The sequence below is a fragment of the Rhinolophus sinicus genome, chromosome 2 (assembly GCF_057876585.1).
Source record: "Rhinolophus sinicus isolate RSI-liver-muscle chromosome 2, RSI-T2T, whole genome shotgun sequence".
NCBI classification, from domain to species: domain Eukaryota; kingdom Metazoa; phylum Chordata; class Mammalia; order Chiroptera; family Rhinolophidae; genus Rhinolophus; species Rhinolophus sinicus.
Genome location: NC_142502.1, coordinates 71,385,180 through 71,408,974, shown reverse-complemented (window position 1 = coordinate 71,408,974; position 23,795 = coordinate 71,385,180). Strand labels below are relative to the sequence as shown.

Here is a 23,795-nt window from a genome sequence, read left to right as displayed (position 1 = left end):
TGTGTGTGTGTGTGTGTGTGTGTGTGTGTGTGTGTGTGTGGTCTTCTTTCTGGATGTCAGTCCAATATTAAAGTCTTCAGTATTCTCTTCTTATTTCCATGGGAAGTCATTAGAAATACTCAGCCCCTTAGTGCAATGTGGGAATCGTGAGTAAAGATTATAAGAATGTTAGCAGGTTACAGGTACACAGCCCAGTAGCAGTGTGGCTTTGTCCAACTTCAAAGACAAATCTGCTTCCTTGAATTAGTTTCTGATTTTCTCCTTTCCCTGAACTAGTCTTCAAACCCTCCTCATAGAATAGATGTTAATCTTTTAAGTGGGTTCGCCCAGAAAATGTCAAGTTGCAGCCCCAGCTTCCCTTTCAGGAAGCCCCATTTCCATTATTGCTGGTTCACCCTTTTTGCCCAGTACCTCACATTACTATTCTATTCCCATGATCTCTATCTTTGTTCAGCTTCTCTTTTTGCTGTCCTCCAGATCCCATGATTAAGACAAATATTTCCCAAAATTAAAAGGCCCCTTTAGCTATTTCAGTTGTAGTCGTTCTATCTCATTTTCCTTCTCCTGGCCTAACTCCTCCTTTCCACTACCCAGTTCTCCCAGTTGTAATATTTCTTGATCTGTTTTTTGAATATTGTAAACCATCATGTCTAGCTACCCTACTTAAATTTAACATAAAAAAAGATGCTTAAAACAAAAAATGGTGCACATAATTTGCTTAATACCCTTGAGTCATTCTGGCTTTCAAAGTTGAAGAAATTTACTGAAAGGTCATTCAAGAATGCCACAAATATTCAACTGAAAAATCTGATTAAAACTATTGCATATTCTCCTGTAAGGACCCAAATCAATGTGAAATTTGTCATCCTAAAGAATGAAAGTCTGGGCTTAGAATCTAAAGAGACAAATTTTCTTGAAGTCTAAACATATGCTCATTTAAAACAAACTAAAAAACAAACAATTAGATAAATACAAATAGATATGTTCATTTACTTCTCTGCAAATGCTTTAATTTGTTCCATTTCTCTAAATGAAGTTTGGTAAGTTTTGGAAATGAAGACTTTGGATGACATTTAGTAAGCATTTTATTAAACCTCTGTGGATTAGCACTTGTTTCAACATTCCAAATACCATGAAGCTAATACACATGCTCTGGCAAGGGTTTTATTTAACCTGACATATAGAGAACTTGCCAATGAGCAATGGAGAGCTGTTGTTTTTCTATCTCATTCATTGCCAAGCAAGAAAAATAGAGATAAGAGAAACTGAAACTTCATCTTTTGGTTTACTCAATGGTCAAAAGACGTTAAATTTTCTCTGAGATTAATAGGACCTATGTAAGGATGAAGATTCCCATTTTCCTGACATTTACATTTTTAAGGTCAGTTGGATAATGTGATCTGTCACATTGAGCAGAAGTGCATGACAATTACCGAGGTTTGCTCAGTTGCCTGTGTAGACTCCCCTTCTATAAACTGACCACTGCATGCAATGTGTAATCTGCTGACAGCTTTAGAAATGCAGTTTCACCTTCTTAAAACTTAAAAACTGAAGGAAACTATTCATGGGAATTCTATCCAGGTCCCCAAACCATTTATAAATGCTCTTACTATTTCTACCTTAAGATTGCTAAGATATCACTTCCTCTCAATGCAAGAGTTGTTTCTTTCATTAAAATGCTGATCATATTGTAAAACTATGATTCTTCACAACAGGTCCCAAGGTGACATATCTTCCCCATAGTCTCGGCGGTGGGCTTGTCTGCTCCTGCTTACTCTCTGGCCTCAAACCATTTGCATGAAGAGTGCCTTATACTCTTTGTAAAAATGGGTGAAAGAGAGGCAGAAACATTTGCCTTCCTATCTGGGTTTTGATGTCACCTCATGTGGGGCAAGATAAGGGTACATGAGGCACAAATCCTTGTAGCTATGAACACACCATGTCCTAGTCATTTGAGAAGTGATAAACATTGGGAATGGGTGAACAGAATGCATTAGATTCCACTTCCTAATGCATATTAGAGAACTCCTATTCTCCGACTTGTACTGATTTTTCAAAGAAGGAGAGAGAGGAAGGCAAGGGCAAGGGCAAGAGAGAAAAAAATGTTGTTCATTGTTTTCTTTATGTTTTAAATTCCAGGTGGGAAGAAAGTTGGTGTCCCATGTATAACATAGATGACCATGGAGGTGTTCAACCTCATGGTGATCCAGACTCTTTGACCCATTCCTCTCCTCTCCCCACCATTGTCCAAAATCGTCCCTGGTTTATTTTATTTTATTTTTAAAATAAAAATCTTTGTATCTCTTTTTTCCTCTCTTCTCCCTCTGCTCTATCCTCATCTATGTCCTCAAAGCTTTACACACAGATGTGGGACAAAATCCCTCATTGTCCTACCTTTCATGCACCAACCTCTGTCCAGACTGACTTTCCTAAGCCCCATCCCCATCATCTCCCTTTATTTCTTGAAAACTCAACAAACTTTTTTCCCTCTGATTTTTAAGGCCCTGCTTGATATATCTATATCTATATCTATATCTATATCTATGTCTATGTCTATGTCTATGTCTATGTCTATGTCTATGTCTATGTCTATGTCTATGTCTATGTCTATGTCTATCTATCTCATCTATATCTATATCTATCCTTCTCCTACTTATTTCTGAATCTCATTCCAACCTCTGCATCTTTGCTCATGAAACTTGTTCTACCTGGAAAGTCCTCTCCCTTTTCTTCAGCAAAGTCCTGTGCACCCATTGGGGCCCACTTAAAGCTGCTTGGATGCCTTCTTTGATGTCTCTGCTTCTCACTGATTTTTCCAGTCCTTTGACCTAAGACAGTAATATACATATATTTAATCTATATGAAAATTTTAAAGGAGTCTTTATGTTTTATACATAAATCTATGTTGTTCCTATTTCATGTATGTAGGTCTTCCCCCCCCCCCCCCCCACCATGTTCTAGGTCCTGAATAAAGGAAATAGATGGAAAGTGCACTGTGGTCTAGTGTGAACTTTATCTTCCTGTTCAGCCCTGTTCTCTCTGCTTGCTGAGTATAGCGATGCTAAAGTTGTGGTATTAGTTGTAATTAAGAATTCTCCAAGATGAGATTTTAACTTCTAAGTTTAGGCCTTGGAAACATCACAGACATATGTGACAGTGCTTTCTTATCCTAAAGATGGGACTGCACTTTATTATTATTATTATTATTAGTTTCAGGTGTACAAAACAATGTAATAGTTAGACATTTCATCCTTCACAAAGTGAAGATGGGATTGCATTTTTGATCGTGATATATATCCTCCAATATTTTCCCCATGCATTGTCGCCTTCGTCTCTTTCTTGCTTTTGTCTTACATTTTTTTCCCTGAAAACTTTTCAATTATTTACATGTAATAACTGAATGATAGGTTTTTAAGTTAAGATTTCTGTTAAAATTGTCATCATGCCTTAATTTTGAAATGCACTTAAGGGTTTATTCCTGCAGAGACATTGTCCTTGTCATTAGAGCTGTTTTCCACTAATGGATGATCCAGGGACTAGAGCTCAACAGGTTTATTCTAATTGTCTCAGTGCCACCAAGTGTGAAAGGAAACAGAGCTGAGACGAGACAGCGTGCAGATAATCTCTGTGCTCCGTGGTGTGGGGCCCACCTCTCCTGAGCCGAGAGCTGCTGTGCGCTGGTTTTCTGGTGCAGCTGAAGTGCTGGCATCTCAGAAACAGTAAGATACAAACACAACTCCTGCTGTCTGTTAGCGGCCACTCCAAGAAATGAGAAGGGCTAGAATGCAGATGCTAAACCAAAAGTGAAACACAAGATAGATGCCTAAAACTGAAATTCAAAAACCAAACCAAACAAAAACCACTGGGTTATTAGAAAGACACCTCTAAATTGGGATATGTAGGGGAACCAAGCTCTCATAAGTGCTACTAGATCCTTAAATTTAAAGTAATCTTGGAGATAGTTTCCTGGAGCAGGTCATAAAGAGAAATCCTGAGTCCCTATGGGTCATTATATTTACCTATTTATGTGGCACAGTTTCCTGTATTTATCGACCTCTTCTTTTTCTCTTCTCTGCACAGATCAATAAAAAGCATTGCTAATGATGAATACTTCATCTTCCTCATTATGGAAATGTGAGCCAACAAAAATGGATGGAAGTATTAGACCATGTCAAAGATGAGAACCAGCAAAGGCTGACATTTCCTAGGATCTGCTCACTAGTCTCATGATCATTAAGTGGTAACAGATAGGCAATATTCGGACATCTAAGAGGCAAAACCAGGTCACTGGCCTAGTACTGACTGCAGATACTGGTACTGCCGTTTCCTGCTAATGAGCCTGTAACAGATATTGCGCATTCATCAGTCCAGGCTTGCTTGAGGAACCCATTCGTGGCTTCAGAATTCTTCATAATGGTTTTACCTCTTACACACTAGTCAATTTTACCTCTGTCCATCTCTCCTTCGATCACCAAGTCCAAGCTGTCAACATGCCTAGCCTGGATTGCTGTTAAGACTTCTTATTGATTACTTGCAGTTGCCTACCTCCAGCCAATTCTCCACAGTGCAGTCAGAAGATCTATTTAAACTCAAATCTGATGTGTCATCCCTTTGCTTAAAACCTTTTCATGATTCTTAACAGGGTTTATAAAGCTCTGTTTCTCGAGTTTCATTGTTTTTAACTCTCTCGCTGACTGCTTGTGCCCTAGTTACACTAGCTTTCTTCACTTTCCTTCAGTATGCCCGTTTCAGTCACTCCCTTCTGCCAAAAACTCTCTTCACCATGTCTCCCCAGTTTTAATTTTTTTTAAAGATTTTTTTTATTGGGGAAGGGGAACAGGACTTTATTGGGGAACAGTGTGTGCTTCCAGGCCTTCTTTCCAAGTCAAGTTGTTGTCCTTTCAATCTTAGTTGTGGAGGGTGCCGTTCAGCTTCAAGTTGTTGTCCTTTCAGTCTTAGTTGTGGAGGACACAGCTCAGCTCCAGGTCCAGTTGCCGTTTTCTAGTTGCAGGGGGCACAGCCCACCATCCCTTCTGGGAGTCGAACCGGCAACCTTGTGGTTGAGAGGATGCACTCCAACCAACTGAGCCATCTGGGAAGCAGCTCAGCTCAAGGTGACATGTTCAATCTTAGTTGCAGGGGTGGAGCCCACCATCCCTTGCGGGACTCGAGGAATTGAACTGGCAACCTTGTGGTTGGGAGCCCACTGGCCCATGTGGGAATCGAACCGTCAGCCTTCGGAGTTAGGAGCACGGAGCTCTAACCGCCTGAGCCACCCGGCCAGCCCCCCAGTTTTAATTTTTGCCTTCCTCTCATTCAGATTGCAGTTTAAATATTCCTTAGGAGAATCAATTGACTATAGAATTGATAATAAAGAGTATGTATATTTTATTATTTGTAAATTGTGTGCTATATAGCCTTTGTATCAGCAAAATTTTATAATAACCTTCTGTATACAAATATCTGACTTTTTTTTTTTTTTTTTTTTTTTTTTTTTTTTTTGAGATTCATTGTTAAACATTTACCAGTACACCACTCATTGGCTGTATTGGTTTCCTTCCTTCCCTGTTGCTTTACTGGGTTTCCTGGGATCATCTCCGAAACAAACTCCTTATAATCAAATCCTTATCTCAGGGTCTGTTTGGGGGAAGACTCAAACCCTACCAGTCATAGAGTGTATCTGCTTTGTCCACTATTTTATCTCCTGTACCGAATAAGCACAACATAAGTATTTGTTTAATAATTAAATGAATGAGCACAGCATCCCAGAGATCCACTGCTAATTAAGTGAACCTGTTGAAATATTTTTGACTGGTTTCCTAGCACATTAAGAGTTTGCTTTGCTCTGTGGCCTCAAGTGCCCACAGAATTTACCCAGGATGGACAAATCTCCCACCTAAAGATGTGCAAAGAAGCTTTATGGAGCCCTTGGGGGAAATCAGTGTGCACTAGTGTCATAAGAGGTAATGAATGAACTTCTGTGCTATGGAGAAGGAAAAAAGAAGAGTTCCTCTGAGAAAGGAGGAAAGGAGAAACAGTGGCATTAAGGTGAGATGAAGTTGCCAAGAGTTACTGAAAACTACTTGATACACAGTATTATCTGAATACCCATGTGAGTGTATTCATATAAAGGACTGATTGTGGGAGGAAAGGAAAGATACAATTTTTAATGACAACTCTTTCTACCTGCTTTTGCTCTTGTAGAAGTGGCAGAATTTATCTTAGAAAAATGTGGCCACGGTTCAGTAGAATGTTGGAAGGAGGTTAAATAGAACACTACTCTGCATAAAAAAATTGAATCATACCTTGGGGACAGAATTGGGATGAGCCTAAAAAAAGGGTGGTCTTTGAAGAGCTTTGAGAGAATGTGGGCTAAAGATTAAGAGCAGGTGGAGAGGGAGATGGGGTAATATCAGTTCAACAGAGGGGAGGAAAGTGAGAGTGCAAATTTTCTTGGAAATTGCCAAAATTTGGGGCAGAGCATTGAATTTCCCAAACTTAACATTGGAAGGACAGTACTATATCACCTGATACCTAAGTTAAGTCTAGACTTACCAAATTTGAAAATTAGAAGGATTTCAATTTACTTCTCATCTTTCTCTGGGCATTGTAAAGACTGCATCTAGGAAAGAAGTGTGATTGCAATTCTTTGCTGAATAGCTATCCCTTTCATCCTTTAGATGACATTTTCCTCCTGGACCTCTCTGGACTATTTTTATAAGCAGCATGTTCCTGTTAGGAAAACTTACTGTTTGGTCCTCGATTTAGAAGTACACAGAAGAAAAGGCAAAGTATTGACCACAGTGGCTTAAAGTTCAGCTGAGTTTTTCTTACAACGCTTTCCAAGTCTTACTATTATCCTTCCATCTTAAAGCAGAGCGATTTAAATAATATCTTTGTCAGGACTTTCTGGTTGAGACTTAGGATATGAAAACTTTTTGGCTAGGAGAGTGGCTTATTGCATATTTCTTTCACTTCATGACTACAGATTAATCAGTGTAGTAGTTAGTATTCACGTGCATTGGAGCTGATTGAAGTTCTTCAGCACTCTCATTTTGACAAAAGTATTTACCAGTGAGGAATATCACCTTATTATGTCTCTGTAGCTGCGTGAGGACTAACACAGGGAGCAGCGTCTCCTCTGGGAGTTTATAATCCAGGACCGAGAACACTGACGGGCCCAATCACGTTGACAGCAGTAACAAATAGTTACAAAATCCTAAGCATGTGCCAGCCAGTGTGCTCAGTACACATTCTTTCACTTTAGGAATTCAGTCTTGAGGGGATCCAGACATGCACACAATACTGAGTGGTAAATGTTTGAGGGAGGTTTGTATACCTTTCTGTTACAGAGTCAGGGAATAGATTTAATTATAAGTTTTCACGGAGCAGTTGGGGGAAAGCTTTACAGAGGAGGTGGCATGTTAGCTGGAACTGAAAGTGTGAGTGGGAGGTCATCAGACTAGAAGACTGGAAGAGTATTATAGGCATGAGAGAAAATAATGCGTGCAAGGGCACAAAAGCATGAATATGGATGACGTATTTTAGCAATGGTGAGTGGTGTGACCAGAATAGATAGCTGACTACTGTCTGGACTATTTAAATGATTTTCTGTGAGCTTCTTAATAGGTAGAGCAAAACAGAAAATAATGAAATTATTCCCATCAACTCTGACTTTCATGGTGGTATTATGATACAAATTCATTTGTTTACTCCTTCAACTCAGTCAACATATATTAATTGCCTATCTAGTATGTGCCAAGTATCTGGCAGGATACTGATGATATGGCAATGAATAGAGACAGACTAAGTCCTTGACCTGATGAAACATTAGCAGCTGGGTTCTGTACTGAGTTCATTCAATTTAGCTCATCTCACTGATTCCTTTCAACAGAGTCAGAGGCTGAGGTGAGATTAAGAAAATTCAGAAACGTGTGGTGATTTTAACATATTACCTAGTTGGGGGATGTGATGGCTAATTTTAAGTGTCAGTTTGGCTGTGCCATGGCGGTGCCAAGATATTTGGTTAAATATTCTTCCATGTGTGTCTGTGAGGGTATTTCTGGATGAAATTAACATCTGAATTGGTAGACTGAGTTAAGCGGATGGCCCTCCCTAATTTGAGTGGACCTCACCCAGTCCATTGGAGGCCTGACTAGAACACAAAGGCTGAGTAAAGGAGAATTCACTCTCTGCCTGACTGTCTTTGAGCTGGGACATCAATCTCCTCCTGCCTTTCAACTTGAACTTGAACTGGGACTTACACCATTGGCTCTTTTGGGTCTCCAGCTTATTGACTACAGATCTTGGGATGTCTCAGCCTCCATAACCAAGTGAGCCAATTCTTTATATTACATCTCTTTATATATGTATAAAATCTCATTTTGGTCCTGTTTCTCTGGAGAACCCAGACTAATACAGGGGAATAAAAGACAAAACAATGTCTGATAGCAGAAAATAGTTCTGTCTAAAGTTTGATTGGTCACCGACTAAAATGTTGCAATTTTATGAAGAGACCTGGCTTACATCTTAAATGGGAAGTCTAGCAAGTGAAAAATTCTGTAATTTGGGGCGGGGGAGAACTTCTCTTTTCATAGAGCAAATGATCGTTCTAATGAATGAAAAGAAAAATGTATTGCTGCCTACACACACCTAAAACAAATCAAACCAAACCAAAACACAAAAAATTTCTATTCTAATGATTTCATACTATTTTTGAATGAGTTGGATGCATGTTATGTGGAGTACAGAATGTTGAGTTTCTTCTATATGTTTATGACTCTTATTTATATGAAATAGGAGTAATCTTAACAGATAACTGACTCTGCAAAAAAGAATGGCTTGGGATAAACTACCATAAGAATGTTAATAACAGAAGACCTCAGAATTCTATACTTGATACCAATTCATTTAGTGTTCTAGAGGCACATTTTACAAGTACTTTATCTCAGGGGCTTAACCACTACATTAAACTACTTAAGCTGAGAGATTTCTATGAGTGCTTTACTGAGATTTTAATGGCTTGGTGGGCGTTTGGTGACACTAAACTTAAAAATTTTCCAGGCTAAAATTATCTCAGTAATGCTATGGTATAGAACTTTGGAGTCCTATTTATTATTTTATCTTTGCATGGGAGAGACTCAGAACTGTTTTATGAAGGAGGGAGCTTGGTCATATCTAGAGTGCTTTTTCTCTGCTCCATCCACCGCCACCAACACCCCGATTTCCATGTATCTAATTCCTATTTATTAGGAATTTTTCCTAGTTATCGTCTTCATTTTTCATTAAGATATGTCATTTCTATTCCTAGTTGGGCTCATTATGAAAGCACACGGATCTGCCTTTAATTGGCAATAAAATGTTTGCACTCCAGGCCCATGCCAGCAAATATAGTGCTTCTTGGTCAATATTAATCAACAACTCAGTTATGAGATATGATTTTTATTTATGGAGCATTGACTGAAGGTTATGCAGCACATTCATTCCTCTAGATCAATGCTTGAATTAAGACAGATTGTCAGAACCTAGCCCCTCAGAGAACTGCTGTAAACTGGGTTCTGGTGTTTATTATGCATCTCTAGTGCGGGCCTTACAGGAAACACCTGACACTGGTTTTGTACAGCAAGGAGGTTGATGCAGACAGGACATGGTTCACCATAACCCAGACTTTCCTCCTTCTGGGGACCCACAGGAGATATTTTTTTTCTCCTAAGCAACTACCATGTTGTAAACATGAAGACTCTAAATCACATGACTAATTGTGTTTTCCTCATTGCACAATCTGCTAAGAAGTTCAGAGCCAAATTCGTGAACCACTTAAAACAAACTTAAAGAAATTTGTGTTGTTTAATTTGTGCACAATTTTCCCTAAGTTCATCTGATTTTTAAGAAGACATATTGAGGTGAAGCATAACATAAAATTAGCCATTTTAAAGTGAACTATTCAGTAATTGTGAATTAGTAAATTCCCAATGTTGTGCAACTACCACCTATATCTAGTTCTCAAACTTTTTCATTATTCTAAGAGTCATCTGATTTACCTTTGTTTTTATCTTTTCTTCCATTTTCTTTCAAGTCTTTAGATAAAATCATATTGTATTTCGTGCATCTCTGTAAATCATTACAATGAGGTAGGATTTTAACAAACAGATTATAAAAAACCTAGTAACAAGCCCCGGTGCAGGAGATTAAGGAAGGGTAGTCAGGGAATAGAAGAACCAAGAGAAAGTCATTCTGTGGGAGCCAAAGGAAAGAGTTTCAAGAAGGGGGTGGTTAACAGGAGCCCCCTGTTTTGTTTTATCCACACCAGAAACATCAAGTAAAATGAAGACGGAAATGAGGCTGCTAAACTGATTAATTAGAAAGCCATTGGTACAAATTGTGTCCCTGTAATGTGTGATTGATTTGAAACCTTGTGGTGATTAGGAGGTGAGATAGTAAAGCCCCAGAAGGTTGAACTATAAAAAAAAAAAAAAAATGGCAGCACAGTGAAATGGAGAAAGTAGAGGCTGTGGTTTGAGGGCAAAGCAAATATGAAATAATATGTATTTTTTAATGATGGAGTTACTTAAGTCAAACATTTTGTAATAGGTGGAGGAAACTTGAATGGTGGTCCTGGTTTTGTGACCAGCTATGGTGTGACCTTGAGCAAGGCACTTCTTATCTCTAGGCCTTGTCTTCTTATCTATGAAACACAATAGCTTAACTAGATTATATCTAAGAGTCCTTCTAGCTTTACTGTTATCCTATAGTATATTCATGAATGGAATGAATGAATAAATAAAATGAGAACAGTAAAGCAATTTGAAAAATATAGTAATACTTTTATCACAGATGTACTATTATTTTTATTAATCTACCTGAAATATTGATCTTATAATGTTTTATGATACATCATTATGATATCCAGTGAACATTTAATATCAATCATTTTACCAAAAGATTAGTTTTGTTTTATCCAACTAACTTCTAAATGATTCAAGAGTCAAAATACTGGTTGATGTGGATTGTAGTTGATTATATTTATTCGATACCTCTCCCATCAAGAGATACGGTCTATGTTCCCTCCTCTTAAATCAAGATGGGTTCTATGGTTGCCTGGCTATTAGAATGTGAAGAACTGACACTGTTTCTTGGCCCCTCGGAGAGTGGCAGCTTTCACTGTCTGTCTCTTGTAATACTGAGTCTTTGAATCTAGCTGTCATGCTGTGAGGAACCCCAAACAGCTCTGATTTGCCAGCCATGTAAGTGAACCATCTTGGAAAAAGATCTTCAACCCCAGTTGAGATACTCTAGCTTACACAACATGCGGCAGAGAAGAGCTGTCCCCACTGATTCCTGCCCAAATTTCAGATTTATGGGAACGATAAATGATTGTTGTTTTAAGCTATTAATGTTAGGGTTGCTTTTTAATACAGGAGAAGATAACTGTGTCATGCAGTTAATATTTATCATTGGTAATCATGTAAGCCAAATATAATCTATATAGGTGCTTCTGCTATTATCCCATATATGTAATTGTGACAAACCTAGTATTCCGTAAGATTGCATATTAATTGGGCACAGGGTTTATGAGGAAAATCAGATTGAGGTGGACCACTCAAAACCTGTAGAATTTTGTAAAGAAGAACCCTAACTAAAACAGTAACAATCCTATTGAAAATATCAGCCATAACAAATCTCTGCTGGCATTTGCACTTAGAATCATGTGCATCCTTACCAACCAGTATCCTAGGGTCAGGTTTCCCTAAAGGCACTTTTACTTACAGTTTCACCAGAGAGCTGCATAAAGTAGAAAGCATAGAGGTTCTTGAAGCCACTAGATCAGCCTACTTCTTGCATTAAATAGACTCTTCTTCAGGATTTTCAGAGGTTTTTTGTAGGTCTTCACGTATTGCTAAAGATTTTTCTTTAACTGTGAGAAAGTTTCACCCTATTACCTCAAAAATGAACATTCTTGGAAATTCAAAAGTGAACCGAGGGAATTTCAATGTTTACTGACATCCTTGTTGATCAATTACATATGAGCTAATTGGTACTAAAAAAACACATGGAGCAGAGCAGACTGTATCAATGTCATGTGTGGCCAATAGGAATACATAGACTAATTGTGAAGGCCCAATTCTCTTTGCCATAGCCCCTTGTGGACTTGGGCCTTATGACCTACGTTATCCTGACAGACTCAGTTTTGAGCCCACAAGAGATGGCTGCTCTGTGTGGGCAGCAGCTGGAGCTGCTCTGGTGTCAGCTTCTTTCACTAGGTCCACCAGGAAAGGGCTGCCAGTGGCGCCCTCTGTGGGCCTGGGGACTAATGCTGAGGAAAGGATGTCAAGGGTGTACTCATCCTCAGGAGAGGGTGGTTCAATGGACTGCTTTTCTGCTGGAAATGCTGGTTTCAGGAAACTTTCTCCTGGGTCAAGGATGACTTTAGCACTGTTCTTTGAGGTAGTGTTTTTGAGGTAGTGTCATAGATAGATTCTTCAAAGAGAATCTATGTTGTCATCCAACATAGACTTTGTGGGAAGAAAAAACTCACCTGGTCGACTGTGTCCTGCTCTGTCCACTGTCTCAAGCCTGGGTTGACCAAAAGGAAGTTCTGGACTCCAAGCAGCATCCTACAGCATGAATGTAGGAAGACAGATGTTGAGAAGTGACATTTTTCTGTATATGAGAAGGGCTATACTCTATATTTTTTCTTTTCATTTAAAATTTCAGCAAATAATTTTGTAGTTGACTCCTTATGGATTCTGATGTTGTTCTGATACAGAAATATGTCCTGAAAGGAAAACATGCATTGATACAGTGGTAAAACATGATCTATTGGCTTCTTGGCTGAGTCTGCCTGTGTTAAGTCCTAACTGAAATACTTTGAATTATGTCAATCATGTTTGAATTTATGAATTCTTTATTTAAGAAAGAATAGAGTTTAGTCAGCACTTCCATTTATGAACACTCCATTGACAACATTTGATATAAATTAAATGGACATAGCTTTAATTGAAGTAAAAAAAACTATTACTGAATTTATCATTTTTACTTTCTAAGACATTAATTTATACTTATGAAACCCCCATAAATAAATATATAGATAAGATTTTAAGACTTAAGGACACACTTACAAATTATGCTTATGTTTGTATTTATTTTTGAAAGTCAAAGTTAAATAGTGCATTCTGCTTTTAGTGTTCTTTTCAGTTCATGAACATGTGTTTATTTTATCAAAAAGAGAGCAAATCTTGACTCTAATGGAAACAAAGATATGACTTTGAATTTTAGGATATTTGAAAGGTGAGTCATATTATATTTTATTAATACAAATGCTAGAAGTGGGTAACCAAGTACAGCCTATAAACAAAGGAGAACTATAATTAGCACTGCCAAAGGGATTTTGCTTTGTTTAGTCTTTAAGTTGATTTTTATGATGAAGGGTTTGGAGGCTTTGTTTCTATTTGAAGAACAAAAGGACAACAAACTCACCTTTGTGAGATCAGCAAGGAGGGTGGGCGGCACTGACTCGGTGTCAGAGCCGGAGACTGGCAGTGACCCAACAATTTCTGTGGATGAAAAAATCACAAGGTTTGATTGTTTTCTTCATTTTCCTCTTGTGTTTGGGTCAGTAAAACAGTGAGGGTTGTAAGATGTGGCAATAATCAGTTCTTAGGGAGTTGTACAACAGATCATCAGAAGTCATTGTCACAGAAGCTAATGGTCATTGATCTGAATGATATAGTAAAGGACAGATGCAAGGGGTATATCTTGCACATTTATGTGATAAGAACAGTCATTAAGGTGGATTTTTGGGGGTGTTTAGTTTTATTGTACAGATTTGAACCAAGCAGGCAGGCTGATTGGCGAGGCCAGTAGGACGAAAACATAACGAAGCAGGCAAAGAAAGAAATGACCAGAATACTGGGATCAAGCACACTTGCAGAGTCTTACCCCTAAACTAAAGCCTGATTCTCAGAGCATCCCTGAGGATTCACCAAACAGACAAACTCAGAGTACCAGACGGTTGGTCTCTGAGGTGAGTCTGAAGTTCACTTTTTCTTGCTAAGTAGATCCCCTTGCCCTGCATATTGTACTAAGAGACCTTGTGAAGTTTTCCAGTGTTGAATTTGACTATCTAAATAAGAAAGACATAACTGACAGAGAATGCCAGTTTCATGCCATGTTATTCTAAAATGGCATTTCTATTGTCCATTTATTATTCCAGGAGTACTGGGCACTGAGGAGTTGAGTTCCAGGCTTCTGGGTCTCTGCGGGCCTCCACTAGATCCTGAGTGTGCCTGATTTTCCTGTTGGTTTCTTTAGATCCACTCCCCTTTTTTCTCCCCACTATTCTCTGCCTCTGGAAGCTGACTTGTATGGACTATAACAATAGCTGCTTGCCCTCTGTCTTCAGTATGGCTTAGTTCATTAGGCAACACTTTATAGAGGTAGTAATGGGACCTTGCTTCTTTTAGCCCCAGAGAACGATCCTATTTCTTTGAGTATTAGGGAAATCTTTATAAATAATCCCTTTATCAAACTCTCCTCAAATTATCCTAATTTGAATGTGCTATCTGAAACAGAGGGGTCCTTTTGGGACCTGACCAATTTGTTACATGAGGGAATCGATATTGTGCCAGGGGAACAGAACTGTCCGTGGGTCCTTCTCTCCACCTGGATTCCACTGGATGACTGTGGCTGACCTGGCATGAACTCGGCTTCTCCTAGAGCTATTCTTGGTATGAAGTGGTCACCAAAGGCTCATCAAATGAGACACAGGTTGGAATGAAGAAAAACAGAAATGATACCACACATAATGTGCCTGTCACAGAAATGATTGACTCTACAAGGCCCAATTAGAATGACAGTGACCATGAGACTTTCACACCTCCTAGTCTTTCTGTCAGAATGAGGATAAATGCAGAACTATGAAATGACCAACTGACCATCAGTGAACTGAATTGTCCCCACATCCAAGGCTTTGTCTTCCTGTAGTGCTCTGCTGATCAACTTTTTGAGGTCTAAAGCTGTGAGATAGATTTCTGGTTGCTTGTACTCCTCCATCATTCCATGAAGGACTCCTTCACTTTCAATTTTGTTGGGATCAAAAGACAGCAGGTCACTTGCAGGACTTTTTGCTTCTGCTCTGTCTCTCTTAAAGATGGCCATAAGTTGTATCTCTGTGGAGCTTGAACTGTAGAAGCAAAGGACACATCACACCTAATGCCATTGTTACATGCCTTGGAAAGAGAGTCACTGTGTTGCTACAAAGCTTAAGGTCAGATTCAACCTCTTTCCTGATGGGCTCTTTAAAAATATTCCACTTCAAGAGTACTTTCAATGTTTATCAGAAATTTGAAATGTGGAAAAGGATTGACATATATTTTTTGTTCGGAAATGTCAGGATGAGAGTTAAGTCCAGCTTGAAGAGTGACTACTAACTGAATCAAGTGACCATAGGTTTTTTCACTGTAGGTCTTTATGAAAAAGTGTTAATTATCAACATTGCTGTTATTGACCAGTGTTTTTGGTGGCCTTATAAGTAAAGTCATGCAGTGCCAGTCAGAACTATGAATTGTCTTTCTCCTACAAAGAACTTCCTTTAAAAAGGTCTATGAAATACAATGTAGGCTGTATCAGTGGGACAATAGTATGTACATGTTGTGACAAATTCAAAGCTTTAGTTCTTAAGGGTATTCCTCTTCAACTTTTTTCAATATGTGTTTTTTAATTAAAAAATAAAACCTTAAATTAAACATAACAATCTTTTCCCTCAAGCTACTTTAAAAACAATATCTTCGAAGGAAGGTGTGAGAAAAGAGAAAGAGAAGTAGCACATGATTAACTACATTTATGATCATATTTATTGATTCAATGCCTTTTTGCATGTAAAAATAAAACAGAATTCTCTGTAGTTCTGTCCTGAAGAATCCGGTTTTACCTTTTAGTTTATGCCATAAATCCACAGAGAGGGAGGCAGAAGTGTTTTAAAGGCCATAGGAACCAATAATGTGTATTTTTGGCAGTTCTTTGTGCCGCAAAATCAGTCAGAGTCCACAGTTCATTATTTCACTAGTTAATTATAGAGCCAAAGCTGAATTCTTATTACTGAATTCCCCAATGTATTGTGGGCCCTTTCCCAATTCAAACTGACCTTGGAACCAGGGAGCAAATTAGTTTCTCTGCTTTAATCCAGGCTTAGGTTAGTTGCATCTATGAGTGTGCATTAAGGCAGACAATTTTCCATCATAAATGACATTTAAGAAATTGTGAAAGCATGCTTGCATTCACAGATACATGTTTTAATGTTTTTCTAATTAAATTTTGAGTTTTGTAGATACTGTTTTGCAGATCAAGTAATTGTTTACCTGCTTATCTCATGTAGTGATTTTGATTTGAGAGTTTTTCTTCCACTACTGAATAATGAATCAATTACTCTCATTTTACTAAGAAACATTAAAACATCATTGAGTTATCCCAGACTTTACATGTAAAAATTATCTGTAAAAGATCAGCATATAAATTTGTGAGGGGAAGTGTTTCAAAACATTAAAATTCCAAATTACCCATCTCTTCCTTTCGCTGGTCTTCATTTCACAACGCACAGTGGAAACATGCAAGGAAGAAGAATTTTTATGAAATTTATCGAGACATTCAATGTATCATTTCATACACCAAAAACATTTTTTTTCTTTCCATTGTCTCCCATATTTGACCAAATTTTGAAGGAAACATAAACTATCATCAGAATTTGCATGGAAAATTTGAGAACCATATAAATCGCAGAAAGTAAACATCATTATATAATATTTCTGATTAGGATCTGAACTTCAGTTCAAAAACTATACGTACTTTTGGTCTTAAAATCTTTGAGTTCCGCATAGTCCTAAATAAAGAGACTGCAAATGTATCCTATATATCTTACATTTTGGGTAGTGCTGGTGCCAGGAAGTTTTTAAAGAAGTATTTTATAAATGAATTTCTCAACCCCTAAATAGCATTAAATGGTTAGCTTAATTTTGAAGGTAATTTATCTGAGATTGGATCCTGGAACTGGTGTTGACTGATTGGTTTTCAAATTGTTGTAAACAGGGTTACAGATATAGTTGAGGTTAGCTGTAGGTATAGGGTTCAGATTAGGTACAGGGTTAGGGTTATGGTTAGGATTAAGTGTAGGATTAAGGTTGAGGTTAGGTATATGGTTAGGGTAGGGTTATGGTTAGAGTTACAGTGGCAGTTAGTTATAGGTTTGGAGTTAGGGTTAGAGTTAGGTTTGAGGTGAGGGTTAGGGTTAGGGTTGACTTTAGAGTTAGAATTAGGGTTAGGGATAGGATTGAGGTTAGGTTTAGGGTTGAGGTTAGGTATAGGGTTGCTTATTTACTGCTTTGTTGATGGATATTTGGGTTGTTTCCAGTTCTTGGCTGTTACAAATAAAACTGCTATGGACATTTGTGTACAAGACTTTGAAGGAGTATATCCTCCAAACAGATAGAATGATTGTTAATAGTTTCCCATATTTGCTTTAAGAGATAAAACAATATTTGTAGTGAATCTTTTACTGTTCATTGTTATAATTGTGTTAATAAAGATGTCCTAAGTACTTCCCAGTTGTGTTGAGAAAATCAAATGAAGTCACTGATATAAAAGTACTTATTAGATCAGATTTTATACAAATGAGCTGAAATAAAGACAGTACCAGGAGACACACTGAATTTTAGGTCTTCTGTGGGGATTTGATCCATGAGAAAGAAATTTCCTTCATAAGTTTACAGTAGTCTGAGTATCATTATTAAGGATTAAAAGTTTGCCATATTCAGAAGCACGTTTTTTATTGTATTTGGGGTCAAATGTTTTCTGGGAGACTAAACCTTCATTACATAATAGAAAACCTTGGAAAAATGTGATCGAATTTCCTTTGGAAGAATATTTGGCAGAAGAAAGAATAAATTCTTGCAGAGATAAACACATGGGAAACATGCAGCTTCAAGGGATATATCTTTAAAATTTTTACTTTGCAAAATTTCATCAACGTAACATTTTGCTTTTCTTCTGAAATGTAACTTTTTTATTATTAGATCTTCATTTATTTGAAAGGAGGGGGTAGCATTCACAAAGAAAACCATTCCTATCATTTTCTTCAGCTTTAAATTAAAAAGATGTTCTTTAAATGCAGTGGTTTATTCAGAAGGCCTTGCCATCTATGCAGAATATTCTCTTATCACTTTTTATTTCTCTCTAATCCATCTGATTTCACATGGAATACTGTAGAGCAACATCTTAAAATGAAGAAAAATAAGTCTGCTTTGGTAAATATTAAGGGTTTCATCTTTTATAATTTCGCTTTTCAATGCTTCCTTCCTCTGGAGTTACACAAATCAGAGGGGCCTGATAGCTTTGAAAGAAAGAAACTGGTGGAGCTCCCCATAAGTTATTCTTGTGAGGATTCAGAGCCCTGCTCTGTGCACCTTCTTGCCTTAAGACAATAGATGGTGAAGGGGCCAGGAAGGACCAAGGTGACTCCTGCTCTACCTGCTTTACAAACCTCCCTCGGAGCATGGAATCTCATTCTGTCACACCGGGGCTGATGTCTACCCCGCGGCACATTTAAAAAAAATACCATATTATGACCCTACTTGTAGATGTTTTGAAGAATGAGAACTTAAAAGATGCAAAAATTCTTGCCCCAGATTCTGAAACCACATTAGAATGTTGCGATGCTGATGGATACAGACCTGTTTGTGTGAAAACTGAGGGAACATGATTGAACCCTGCTGTAATGTGGCACTATTTTATTATTTCATTTCTTTTATTTAAAATTTTAATTCAGTTAGTTTTGCATGGTAATACATTACTATAGTTCAGACATCAAAATGATATAAAAAATATATTTTGGGAAGTCTTGCTTCCACCCTTCCCCATCCACCACATTCCTCCAACCCCTCTATCCCATAAACACCACTGTTTATTAATTTCACCTGCCTCTCTAGGGTTAGCCTGATTTGTTTAAACAGTGATGATATTTAGCATCAATAGGAAACTGGGCAATCAGACACCAAGGTTACTAATTGCTCCTTTTTTTGATCTGCCTCTACTGAGGTACTTTCCTAAGAGGTTCATTAATAACATTGCCAAGGACAGAAGATGAGCTCTCTGCAGAGAGCAGTGTCTCTGACTCTGGAAGGAGGACGGAATACAATTTCTGTGTTACTCCTTTAAAAATATCACCTACAGTCATGTTCCAATTAGACAATTTCTTTATCTGAAACATATTCAGTTTTCAGGATTAGGCAGAGCTTAACAATTGGGGAAAAGGGACCTTATAATCCTCGTGATGTCACTTTTTAAAAATTTAATTATTTAAAACAGTTTTCAATTATAGTTGACATTCAATATTATTTTATATTAGTTTCAGGTGTACAGGGTAATGGTTAGACATTTATATAATTTATGAAGTGATCCCCATGATAAGTCTAGTATCCACCTGGCATTACATATAGTTATTGTGTTATTGACTATATTCCCTATACAGTACTTTACGTCCCCGTGACTGTTTCGTAACTCCAATTTGGACCTCTTAATCCCTTCATCTTTTTCATCCATCCCCCTAGCCCCTCTTTCCATCTGATAACCATCAGGTCTCATGACATCACTTTTAAAAGAGGATAGGAAGAAAGTAATTTAAAAATTGCGAAGAGTCTGAGTCTCTTACCTAAATCCTAACACATGGATTTCTTGAAATCCTGGAAGTTTCTTAAATACCTTTTGCATCTGCAGAGAGGAAAAAGAAAATTATGAAATACTCTGTTTCTACTGGGTCAGATGAGTTAGGGGAAAAAAATGAAAATGGAAAATTGAAGCAATGATTGAGACTAGATTTGTTCTTAGTTATTTCTGAAACCCAGAGGAAAGTGTTTTGCTACTTATTTAAAATCTGTAAAGTTGTAATTGGATAGTTCTGACTTGCTTTAGTAGTTATTTTACATAAAATATGAAATAACTTTAAGATGGTACTTGGAAGAAGGTTTTTTTGCCACATTGCTTTCATTTATACACACAGAATAACTATGATATTTTATGAATTGAACTATATAATTTGGAAAATATCTACAACGTTAAGGGAATTATTAAAATTTAATGGCTGCTGTACCTAAATAAAACAGATACTAGTCTAATAGGTTAGGTGGACTGTTAGATTTATATGAACTTTACAATAAATATTCTTAATTACTCTGACATTGCCAATGAAGCATATTATCAGAATATTTTACAATTCTATATTCAATTACTCTCCAACCCACTATAGTCAGCTTCTGCTGCTGGATTCCCCCAGGAAGGAGGGTTGTCTCCAGGTCATTGTCTCTTGGGTTTCTCCAAATCCAGTGGTATTTTCTATACTTTCTGCATGGTTTCCTTGCTTTTTTTAATACCTCTTCTTCCATCTCTCTGACCACTCTCTGAGTTTTTATCCCATTTCTGTCTCCACTTTCTACTTTAAATGTAAGGATTCTGAAAGTTTGTGTCCTTGGCCTCTTCGTTTCACCCACTCTCTCATTTACTCAGTAAGCTCGACTACAAGCACTGTGCTAGGCTCTCGGGACACATTGCCAAATAGATGGACAGGCACTGACCCATCCAGTTTACTTGTATGAAGGCTGGGAGGCAAGAAAACTCAAGAGGAAGAGACAGTTTAGTAGTGAAGCTTGGGAGGGAGGGGGAAAGTGAGGGAGGCTGAAGAGGGGAACAAGGACGTGACTCAGTCCTTTCTTCCTTGTGCCCACTTCCCTCTGCCTCTCTTTGGGGGATCTTGTTTTCTCCCAGGACTTCAAGGATCACCTGAGACACAGCTTTGAGTTCTCCACATGACTATCCCAACATTTGCCACCAACTAAATATGCCCAAACCAGAGTCATTCTCTTCCTTCCAAATATGTTTTTCCTCCTGGGCTCTCTATCTCAGTCAGGGCCCGGAACACCCATCACCTTACACGCCACAGAGCCCAGCATCTCCAGATACCTTCCCTCTGTGTCCCTCACATCCAGCCATCAAGTCCTGTTGGTTCAAATCCCACATGTATTTTGTTTCCACTATGTTCTTATTCCCATGTCCAACATACCCTACGTATCTCCCTTCCTGTATTACTGAAATGATTTCTGGGTGTGTGTGTGTTGGGGGGGGGGGGGCGGGAAAGAAGAGGATAAGTAGTTTTTTGGGTACATTGGGTGGAGGGAAGGAGACCTCTCCTTGACTACAGTATTTTTCCAAGTTCATCATCCCATATTTGCTGCTCTTCATTAAAATTCCCTTGATGGGCTGCACTGCCTACTGAATAAAGTCCAACACTTTAGAATGGCATTTAAGACCCTCCACAATCTACCCTCTATCCCCCAAGTACCTTACCATTTGCACTTCCTGCCATCATTAACCCCCTTGGCCAGTATTGTGTCCTTTAGTCACATTAAACTAACTCCTATCTCTCCCCAAATACACTTTGCCTCCTCCAGATGTCTATACAATTTTTTCCTTTAGCCCAAGATGCAACTTCTTCTACCTTCTGCTCATTGACTATCTTCCTGCACCACCCACAACCTTTCAAAGTGAGCTCAAACATCTCTATTGAAAAGTGTTTGCAGGGCCTCAAGGGCAGGCTCAATGATCTCTTCTCCCTGCTGCTGTAGAACTTATTACTGTGTGTCCCCTAAAATGGTCTATGTGGTGCCTGTTGTCTCCCTCATGAGATTATGCTCCTTGGGCTCAGGGATCGTGTCTTACTTATTCATCTTTATCTCCCTTCCTTCCTCCCAGTACTTAGAAGATTGTCATCCACATGGTAGGGACTCAGCACATTGTGTTTAATCGAGTTAGTGTGTCTCTTCTTCTCCATGCTCATCATGCCACTGCCGACTCTACATTATCTTTGTAGACTAGAGCACTGATGCCTAGATCGTCCCCACATCACTTACACTGGGCTTTGGAGTGCACCATGGACCTTTTCCCCCCAGCAGACCAATTTTCCTTCTGCATTATATTTTCTTGCACTGACAGTAAAATAGTTTTTGTTGCCTGAGTATGTAGTAACTACAATGATGCAGACAGTTCTGCTTTTGGGTGATAAGGAGATAGTAGCTGTATAGACCTGAGTTTAAATACTGGTTCTGATACTTTCTAGTTGCATGACCTTGAGTTTATTGCTTAATTTACCTGAATCTTGTTCTCCTTAACCAAAATTAAATAATAACATCTATGTCATAAGGCTGTTGTAAGGAATAACTAATAAGTGGGCAGAGAGTCAGCAATATTGTATTATTTATTTACTATTCTCTATCTCTCCTACTGGATTACTAGCTCCTTGATAGCCCAATTTTCTTTTACTTCCTTGATGGCCACATAGCATGGAGCCTGGCAAGGGCAGAGTAAGCCTTCAGTCAGTTGTTTTTGAAAGACTCAGTGGGGGGAGGAGAAGATGAGGGTCTCCCTAGGGGTCAGGGGCAGGGTAATAAGTTTCTGTGTTTCCACTCCTACCAGGACGTTGCTTAGAGACTCGGTTCTGCAGAGCTGGGCTTTATTATGGGGACAAGTGGGAAGGAGCTGTGTAGGTGCTTCAGGTCTGCTCCGGTCTCCTGTGACAAATAGCTCTGGGGCCATAAGCACTTGTCATGGCGTTCTAGTTATGGCACCTACATAGGACTGAATGTTTAAGTGTGAGCTCTAATTTCTGAAGCAGAAGATTCAGACCCTGACTCTTTCTTGTCCAGGATCCCAGAGATGCTGGTACACATGCGAAAACAAAGAGCTAAGCACAGAACTGCTACCATAGAGACCCACAGCTGTTAGCATAGGCAACGGGGTACATGTGGGAGAGAGCCATCCTCCCCTGCAGGAGTGCTCGCAGCACTGCTCCAGTGGACGGGATTTATGGCTTTTGTGCGTGCCCTCTTTGTGAACCTGTCTGTGATGGATTATCAATCAGCTTTGCTTAGGAGGGTGCACCAGATGTCTAGGGAGGAGATGACAAAAGCCTTCAGTTAATTCTGCTAAATAATCTTCTGGGGACCTTCCAATCTTGGAGCACTAACCACTAAATTGCTAATTAAGTGCCCAGTTAACCTTATTAATAATACTAAACGCACAGTGGCCTCCCTGGTTCTGCTGGAATGTATGGTAACAGGGCTATAAAAAGGCAGCCGTATTGGGTTTTCATGAATGTTTGCACATGAGAAAGCATTCAGACAACAACTAAGCATTCCTTTTGACATTTGTATTAAATTGCTCATTAACTTTACTGTGGAAATTAAGTTACTGCAAAGCACTGACCATTAATTTCTGATTAGGTCCAAATGACTGTGCTAATTTAAGTGTACGGCTGTGGTGGGGCTCGTTGGTTAGCTGAAGGCAGGCTGCTAGGTGTCCAGACTGCGCAGGAGTCTGGGAGGGGAACAGATGCTCTAAGAAGAGGGTCTCCATTTTAGAGGAGCAAGTGACCAGGCCAATGGAACAGCAGTGTTGATGTGATAAGTCTCCGGAATAAGACCAAGCAAGACGTACTCTTCTTGGGCTAATAAATACTTCAGAGGCTAGAAGGGGCATGTTTACTTGATGATTCAAAAATCCTTCCCCCATAAATATTGGGGGAAAATAGAAATTATAACATAATGGCTAAAAGCAGGGGTTCTGGTGCCAGGCTGCCTACGTTTGAATCTTGCCTCTGCTGCCTGTTAATAGGTGTGACATTGGGGGGCATATTGATTAATCTCTTTTTGCCTCAGTATCCTCACTTGTAAAAACTGTAAATAATGTCATTTACAAGATTT

At 38.6% G+C, this 23,795-nt stretch overlaps 1 protein-coding gene across 1 annotated transcript in view; it reads right to left on the bottom strand.

Annotated features, from left to right (window-relative positions):
• IMPG1 (interphotoreceptor matrix proteoglycan 1) overlaps positions 1-23,795 on the bottom strand; it is a 91,781-nt gene that overhangs the window by 50,781 nt on the left and 17,205 nt on the right. The window contains 5 exon segments of the mRNA XM_019729700.3: positions 12,532-12,614; positions 13,477-13,553; positions 14,934-15,181; positions 16,554-16,574; positions 19,697-19,755. Coding sequence (XP_019585259.3) covers positions 12,532-12,614; positions 13,477-13,553; positions 14,934-15,181; positions 16,554-16,574; positions 19,697-19,755 — 488 coding nt within the window.